General features: G+C 44.2%; 1 protein-coding gene across 1 annotated transcript; it reads right to left on the reverse strand.

Annotated features, from left to right (window-relative positions):
• LOC109422328 (WD repeat-containing protein 43) lies at window positions 1-2,488 on the reverse strand. The gene is made up of 4 exons (XM_019697015.3): window positions 1,526-2,488; window positions 761-1,372; window positions 545-694; window positions 1-482 (listed from the first exon to the last, which is right to left on the reverse strand). The coding sequence occupies exons 1-4, from the start codon at window positions 2,347-2,349 to the stop codon at window positions 98-100; spliced, it is 1,971 nt and encodes a 656-aa protein (XP_019552560.3). The 5' UTR covers window positions 2,350-2,488; the 3' UTR covers window positions 1-97.
• Between the last annotated feature and the right edge of the window lie 6,873 nt (window positions 2,489-9,361).

Here is a 9,361-nt window from a genome sequence, read left to right on the forward strand (position 1 = left end):
TTCATTCACGGCTACAGTAAACTTTAACGTATATTGTAATGTAATATACAATTATTTTTTCCGGTGTACATAACAAAACACTAATCTTACTTCTACGCTAGTCGGAAACTTCCATTTCTTCGTCATCCTCTTCGTCCTCGTCATCCTGATCGCTGGACTCTTCGTCGACTTTCAGTTTCAGCATGCTTCCGTCACCTCGCTTCGCAGTTCCGTTTCTCACCCGGACAAAACTGCCAGCCAGAGCATTCTCCCCGTCCTCATAATCGTCTTCCTCTTCCCCATCCTCCAGACCATCGTCGTCCATCATTCCGTCGTACTCCTCATCTGACGAGCCGTGGTCCTTTCCGATAACCGAATCCACATCGGAATCGTCTTCCTCTTGGTAAACCAGCACATGTGGATTAGCCACCTCATCCGGGTTCTTGGCCAACCGTTCGGTCCGATCGATCTGACTGACCAGCAAACCCAGGCGTCCACTCAACCTAGAAGAAGACAACACTAGTGAGAATAATTCACACAAAGATTGATCTTCCGCTGAACCTACTTTGAAAGCGAGTTGGCATGTTCCACTCGGTATTCGATTATCCCCAGGCAGGTTCCAAAGTTGGACAGCAGACTTTCCGATCCCAAAGCCATCAGCTGACTTGCGTGGCTGTGTATCAGTGCCTTAAGCCAGCATACGGCCGTTGCAACGCTGTAAAAGACAATCCAAATGGCCATTAGGGGAAACTCGATTCTTGGGAGGATAAGGAATACTCACTGGACAGTTTTCTTCTGCATCAGGCTGGACAACTCGTTCAACAGTGCGCTCACGTATTGGGCCGGTATTCGCTCCGCCGTCCGCTGGATCTGTTCCGGGTCGTTTTTACTGAACACACTGCGAAGGATTTCGGCATCCTTACTGTGGAGGCCCTGCACCAGCAGGTGGACCATATTTTTCTGGCTAGCCCTCGACCGGGAGTCGCCACCATCCGCCGTCAGGGCCAGATTCTCCAGACGTGCCTCCATTGGAATTTCGACCGTTTTCAGCGATTTCTTGCTGGCGTTAACCGGGTTCAAATATTCAGCTATGGACTTATCGACGGCGGGTGTTTTCGCTTTCAGGTCCCGTTCAGACTTATCCTTGGGGAGCATCCCTTTGGTCTGTTCGCGGATGATGACATTGTGCTTCAGGTCCTTATCGATGGTGATCTGTTCGAATTTGAGGCTCAGGTCGGAACCGTAACCAACTAGAATCTGTTCCTGGTTTGCAGAAAAATCGACACTGGCGGTGAAAATTGGCAACCGATCTACGGCTTTCGAGCCGGAACCAGCCGTGTCCAAGGCCACTTCGTACGTGTAGTTCGCTTTGATAGGTTTGTTAATGTTGATTCTGAAATAGGAAGCGCTGTCAATAACTGTGGAAATGCTCAGGAAACATTGAGCAGGCTTTGACCCAAATGAGACGTATGCCAAAAAGAAGATATTTGTTGGAAATTCAATGGACATCATCATTCTTGATTATCGGATAAAACAATGAACTCACTTGTCAAAGCTTTTGATGAAATAATGTGCCACCCCGGATCGGGAAACGGCCACCAGATGCAGCTTCCCTCCCACCATCCGTGCCGACAAATACTCCGGAGCGTCATCCAAGGTAAACAGTCCAACGGCGGTTCGTTCATCTCCCTCGGTCGACCACAGGGAAACGTTACGATCGTTCACCGAACCCGTCAGAACAAACGTACCGCCATCCTGGCTGACAATCTTCCTGGTCAGAACCGTATTCGATGTGTGGCCAACCAACGTCTTCGTTGCTCTTTCCTTATCCAAATCCCACAGCTTCAACTGCTTGGACCCCGCCAAAATCGTCGATCCTTGTTCGATCACAACCAGACAGCTCAGCTTCTCCACGCCAAGATTGTGAACCTTTCGCTGCACGCAATTTGTCAAACTCCACTCAACAACCTTTCCATCCGACCCGGCCGTAAACAAGCAATCGCCTTCTATGCAAAGCGCCGTTATCGGCCCCGAATGCCCCGCACCCTCGAATTCCTTCTCGACTGTGCCCGATGCTAAACCGTACAGGGAAACTGTTCCTTTGCTGGTTCCGAAAATCACACAAGTTTTCCGTTCCCCCTCTGTCCCGGTGGTGCTGCTCCGTTTCTTTTTCTTCTTGGCACTGCTGGATTGGCCACCGACCTCAACCCAGGCAAAGCACGTACAGGGAACGTTCAGGTGCAAATTGGGCGTGTAGATTTGGCTCACGTTGCTCGTTTCAACCTCGTACACCACCAGCTTCCCCTGGCTGTTGATGAAGGCAAAATACTTGCCGTCGCGAGAGTACTCGCGTGCACTAGACCGGGACATTTTGGCACGGCTACACGAAACACTTTCCTGACCGGAATTACGAAAATTTAAACGATACGGAATTGAATCCGCGAGAGAAACAGCGTGTTTCGCGATTCGAATAAAAGCACCTTCGACTCGAGCGAGAAACGTCAAGCGCGGGTCGCATGTTTTGAAAATGAAGTGGTATAAATTTTACATAGGTGTGGTATAACTGTACGACAGTCGGCGGTGAGCGCGTTCTCGTGTGTCGCGCCCAGGTGGCGTAGTTTCACTTTACTAATTAGAGCATCTTCATCGGAATTTTTGTTCGCTATCCCAAAACCCGACCTTGACCAAGACCGTGACCTCGACGGCTTGGAGTGTCTGGGACACGGTTATTATAGATTATTCTTTCCTGATGATTATCCGCGAGCGATAATCGCGGTGGCGAGCAGTTTCATTCTCCTCCTCACTCCTTCACCCACCGTTTTGGTGGTGCCCGAGGGGGGCGACTCTTCTCGATATCCTAGATTTTAAGCCAAAACCTTCAAGGATTCACAATTTTTCACATAATTACGACGAAACTGAAGAAATGAACGAAAATCGTTTAAAATCACCCGTATCCTAAATCTCGATAAAATCGATTATAATGTTGGCACACAGAGAAACAGACGTCACACTCTACTCGCTTCTTATCGATTAGTTTTTTAACGGTTGATTTAAATCACAGACAAACAGACGTAACACCTTGAACGATTTTCATCGAAATCCATCGCTCGGTTCACACTACCATCACCTGGTGGAAAAGTTGCACGAATCACTGTGTTGTGCCATATCGTCAACAGAAGGCGCTAGTGTGAAACGTCAAATGCATAGAAAAACGATGCGCCCTCCTCTGGTTGTGAAAGCCACAACTATGAAAATTTAAAATGATCGTTAAAAGCGTGGTCGATGGAAATTTCGCAAGTGTTACGTCTGTTTGTCTGTGTTTAAATATTCGGTAGTTGGTCGATTGACCAGCCGCGGCGCTGGCATCGTTTTTGCTCCTGCTTGACGCTTGTTCACTACCGCCATCTAGCGATGGCTTGTCCAAACACAACGTGATTAGCATTGGGCGAATACGATTTTGTGACGATAATTTTTAATACAATTCGTTCTAAGTGTTACGTCTGTTTCGCTGTGGTTGGCATATCCACATAAAATCGAACAAAATCGATGCACATCTCTGAACAAAAATGTCAAATTTTCTCTATTTTGTTTTGTTCTCCCTGTTCTTCTGGTTGGAGCCAAGGTTGGAGCTTGGTTGTAAACAACAGCTGTTCACGGAAGTGATTGTTGTCTACATAGTCTATGAATTATTTTAATCCGAAATATGACATGATACAGTAAATATAATATATATAACATATTATCTTCTCAATAACATATTTCCCATATATCCGAGGTGTTCGTTGTTGCACTCGGTAACTCCAGCAATTCCTGCTGCAGAGCATCAGCCGACGCTGCTGATTGTTTACCTGGAAGAGTTGTCAAAATTTTCGACGTGGCGTCACGACGTCGTAACATTTTAAGAGATGTTAGCCGTTTGCAGCGTTAATTTTCTCCGATTTTCGAATGATTTTTTTCATTTTGTTCGGTTTTTCTGATATTTTCCATTTTTATCATTTTATTGGTATAAAATCGATTTAAATTAGGAAAATGGCAGAAAATGGAGAAATTCTGAGAAGATCGAATCATGAAATCGATGTTCAGTAATGAAAATAATTATGAATAATTCAAAAAATCAAACAAAATTACGGCTTATCGTACGGCGATTGGGTTCTTTAGGGGTATCCGGATTATTTCATAATCGGATTCTCCGCCCAAAAATTATTCAAAATCCAAAAATTCATAATTTTTGGAGTCCGGGAACTATTTTTAAAATGCATTTAAAATTTGTATGGGGAAAACTTTTTGTTCGGGTCGAACTGTCACATTATCGATTGAACTGTCATTCCGAGAGGCGAATCACTAGCGCATTTTCGATTTAGCCTTGCGTATTGACATACGCATTGGCGCATTTTGTTACGCATTGGTGTATTACGGTACGCTCCCAATAAACCAACACCATACACGAACCGTGTTGGATTTGATCCAACGGGGGGAAAATTTCCGAAATTATGATCCTTCGGTACGGGAATGAAACACTTAATCCGTTGTGTTTGGGAAGGATATAATTTTCCTAAGGAAAATATTTAAATTATAATTGTTACAGACTATTATTATAATTATGTTTGCTTGTCTCGCAAACTGGCTTTGAGAACCCCTGTACAGCAGGTTGTTCTTTGTGCAATATATGGTTAGTTCACATTGGTTTACATAGTTTTACTTACGTTTATGTTCCTTTGTGGCTTCGTGTCTATAGCATATGTGGTCGTAGTCCTAATAATTTGAGTTCAATTTGTACATATAATCTTTCGAAGAAAATGTATTTTAGCTTACCGCCCGAATAAAAAATATAGTAGAAAAACCGAACGTTGTATTGTAACAGTACTATTTAGAACCATATTTTTACAATAGACACCACTGTAAAAATAAAAAATACAAAAACAATTAGATGTAATGTAAACACCATACCGTGAATTGTAAATAAGATTTTTACAATATATTATACAGGTTGTTAAGTATCGTAACAATATAAAAAAATATTTTTCTCCATATATATTTTTATGCAAAACCATACATTTTATTGTTAATGAATTGTTCAAAATACTGATACGTGGGTTTAAATATACCGTACATTGTATGGTACATGAATGGTTTCAAACAATAAAATGTACCGTAAATAAATTGTTTTAAATTGTAATTTCACTACTGGTTATACATTTAATCAAATGGTTTTAGAATGGTTTTCTTTTGTTATGTTGTATTGTTTTACATTACATAAACCATATATTGTTATATTATCTTGTCATTTTCCTCCTGTTAATGGCATCTTAGGCTTATTAGATTTATTAGAATGCGGGAATTCTCCAGAGCGTTTTGGATAACCCTTCATATATAGGATCGCCCACGTCTAAGTCTGAGTAGTCTCTGATTGCATTAACAGTTGAAGCTTAGGCTCCCATGCCCCACCAGCCAGACAACCGGATTTTGCAAACTTAGCATTATTTGTGGCAACACTTTGAGCGGCATGAACTGTGCCGAGCGCGCTAAGTGTCATTAGACCACTAATGTAGTTGCATGAAGTGGGTGACGAGGTACATAAGTATCATTACAGCGTGCTTAACTGTTATTGCAATATTGAGGCGAAAGTTTGACCAAGTTTGACTAAAGTTTGAAATACATAACAACTCATGAGATAACTGTCAAGTTCGATTCAAATATAAGTTAGGTTAAAAAGCGAACCCGCAGCGAACCTATATTAAAAGTCATTTCAGTGTTCAGTCCAGTCCATATGTTAAAGATGGCTCTACGTCAAAGATAAAGTTTGTCAATCGCATTTGATTCGATTGTGGTCGAAGGCAAGTTCACATGAGAGAAGAGGAGAAAACTCCCCTAAATGCAAATACAGCAAGAATAGTGTTGAACTCATCCACTGATTTACGGTAATCTGACCTGCATCTTTCCGGGTTGGCCTACATACGTATTTCTCTCGTCACACTCTACACACCTAGCCTGCCATATCTCTTGGACCCCTGCTTGGACCTGCAGTTCTTAGGACATCTGATTTACCACTGATTTAAACATGTTATTGACTTTAAATTGATGTTTCAACTTATTCACTTTTTTCTCTTTCCTTTCCTTTGCATCAAAAAAGTCACAAACATCAACAAAACAAAGCACGGAAAAATCTTAAACTGAATAAATCTGGTGTTCGATTTGAATAGGTCGAATCTGCATATAGGAATCACAGCAAACATACGACCTATTCAAATCGAACACCAGAAATAATTAAAAATTCACGGAGAAATAATGTTTCGGAAAGGTGAATGGTTCAAACGTAAGAGAAACAGTATAATATATTGTTACATAAAAATCCAATGTAAATGTATAGTATGGCGAACCATATCATTACAATACACTTTATTGTAGCTGGTACACTGTATGGTGCAGGAATGGTTTTCACCATACACTCTATGGTTAGTTTTTATCCGGGCGGACTTGGAAATAAGCAATTTACTATGTTCTAGGCTCAGAGGAACAGGAACGTAGCGGAGTTTAGGTTACCTAGTATGCATAGATAAATTTAAGTCCAAATTGCATGATTTTATGTATCTAAGCTTACCAATTCGGCGTGTAAATAGTAGACACTTATTTAATTAATTAGTTCACTAGTTTTAAGTTCAATTTTAGGATATTTGCACTAGTTTAAGGATATTTTTAAGTAGAATTAACACAATATTGTTGCTCATACTATCAAGGCATATTCTTCTCTTCTGTTTCTGTCGACTCACCCATGTGACAGGCCGAATACCTGTCACTCCCTACCATCCGTACAATCACTGCCGCAATCTTGTTCGCAAGGTTGCGAACAATGTAGAGACTACGGTGGTAGACTTGCGCGCTGGCCTAATGGGGTAGGCCAACACTCCCCCAGGGTACGCCAACATCCGGTTGGCTTACTGTTCCACGCGCTGTATATCCAGGACCGCCAATTTCGCCACGAGACGCTCGTAGACTCCAGAGGCTGTCTGCACAGTTGCTGATCGAATCTGACTGTCGCGTCCTTCTTTCGTCGAGATGACCCGTCCTTTCGGCCAGCAATTTCGGGGTAACTTCGGGTCGACAATCACGACAATATCTCCGGTCGCAATAGGCTTGGTTAACTGGAACCACTTTGACCGACGAGTAATCTCCGGCAGGTAGTCGCTTACCCATCGTTTCCAAAACGTATTCGCTAGGATCTGTGACGTACACATGTTCTGCCTGAGAGCGTAGCCACTGTCATCAAGGTTAACCAAAGGTTTTGTACCGTTCGAGGAACCGACCAAGAAATGGTTTGGTGTTAAGGCCGGGCCGGAGTCGTCATCAACTGGTACATGTGTTAAGGGACGGCAATTAACGGTATTTTCAATCTCGATTAGGAGATTCCTCAGGACTTCATCAGTCAGGGCCTTGGTAGAGCAGACAGCTGACAAGTTGTTTTTCACGGTTCGAATTAACCGTTCCCAGCTACCACCCATGTGTGGTGCTAGCGGAGGATTGAACACCCATTCGGTATCAGTGGTTGTGAACTCCCTCATAATTTCGTCATGGTTCATTGTTATTCGGAGGTTCTGCAGCTCTCTGTTCGCTCCAACGAAATTTGTTCCTCGGTCGCTGTAGATTTTTCGTGGCTGACCCCGTCGAGCGATGAAATTCCGAAGGGCCATTATGCATGAATCGGTGCTGAGTGAATGGACGAGCTCTATATGTATGGCTCGGATAGTTAAGCATGTTGCCAACATTCCCCAACGCTTTTCATGTCTTCTGCCAACAACAACTTCAATAGGGCCAAAGTAATCGACGCCCACGTGGGTAAACGGTCTACAGAATGCCGCAAGACGCCCGGGTGGGAGGTCAGCCATGATTGGAATTGTCGGCTTAACTCTTTCGTTCATGCATCTTTGGCATTTCTGGCGAACTTGACTGTAACACGAGCGTAAACGAGCGATTTGGTATTTTTGGCGCAGCTCATTTATCACTGTTTCGTGGTTCTGATGGTGGTAACTATTGTGGTAGTGGTTTATTATTAATGTGGTAATGTGGTGCTGTCTAGGAAGGATTATGGGATTCTTCGCATCTTCGGTAGCAAATTGGCAGGCGGCGATACGTGTCTTCATTCGCATTATGCCGCGGTCGTCTATCCATGGGATGAGCTTGTACAGCGGGCTTGACTTAGGAAGAAGTGCTGGTGACTCTGCAGACTTCTGCTGCGCATTTTGTAGTATGCGAAGCTCTTCCGGGTATCCTTCCTGTTGCGCAATACGGATAAGATGCGCTTCGGCTGTGCGGAGTTCGCAGTTTGCGAGTGGTGTACGGACGATGGGCTTGCGTTGTATTCTCAGGCGACAGTTCGTGATGAACCGTTGTACCAGTGCCACAACGCGTTGCAATCGCTTCCAGCTGGAGAAGTTCTGTATGGGAACGAGTGGTTCCGGAACACAGTGATGAGTTAGCAAACTTGTTCTCAGCTCAGTGTTCGTTGCTTCCTTCGGGGACATAGAGGGCGGCCATTTATCCACAGTTTGCCAGAGAAAACTTGGGCCTCGAAACCACCTGCTTTCTGTTGACAGCTCAGGAAGTCCGTCCCACTTAGTAGCATCGTCAGCTACGTTCAACTTGCTTGGTACGTATCGCCAGTCACAAGGCTCAGTGACCTCCAGAATCTCGGTGATGCGGAAACCGACAAATTGGCTGTAGCGTCGGTGGTCAGAGCTGATCCAACATAGCACATCCCGAGAGTCTGACCAGTAGAATCTTCTGTTGATCCGAATCGGCAAAGTATCACGCACGGTTTGCGATAGGCGAGTTCCGATCACTGCTGCTTGTAGCTCTAGGCGCGGAATGGATGTCAGCTTAAGAGAGGCCACCCTAGCCTTTGCGGTGACGAGTGAGCAGTAGTTTTTCCCATCCTTAGAGAGTCTCAGGAAACACACAGCTGCCATTCCGTCTCTTCCAGCATCTACGAACGTGTGAAGCTGAACTTCATCGGCGTCGTTGACCAGATGCTCAGGCCAGAAACATCTGGGAATTCGCAAATTTTCAACTTGCGGTAAAACAGTCAACCATTTTTGCCACTTCTCGAAAGCCTCGTCTTCTATTTGCTCGTCCCAGGTGGCACCAGATCGCCAGATGTCTTGTAAAAGGACTTTTAAATAGGCGAGAACGTGGGCGATGAGTCCGAGTGGGTCAAATATGGTCATTAGAACTCGTAGCACTTCACGCTTTGTGGGACGTCGGTCGCCCCTGAGTAACTTTTCACCGTAGCGATTCCAGCCGATCTTGTAGGTGAAGGCATCAGCCGCTGTGTTCCACCACATCCCTAGAACTTTCTCGGTGGATAATTCGGTTGCTAGGTCTAGGCTTT

This window comes from Aedes albopictus, chromosome 3, assembly GCF_035046485.1.
Source record: "Aedes albopictus strain Foshan chromosome 3, AalbF5, whole genome shotgun sequence".
Classification (NCBI taxonomy): Eukaryota; Metazoa; Arthropoda; class Insecta; order Diptera; family Culicidae; genus Aedes; species Aedes albopictus.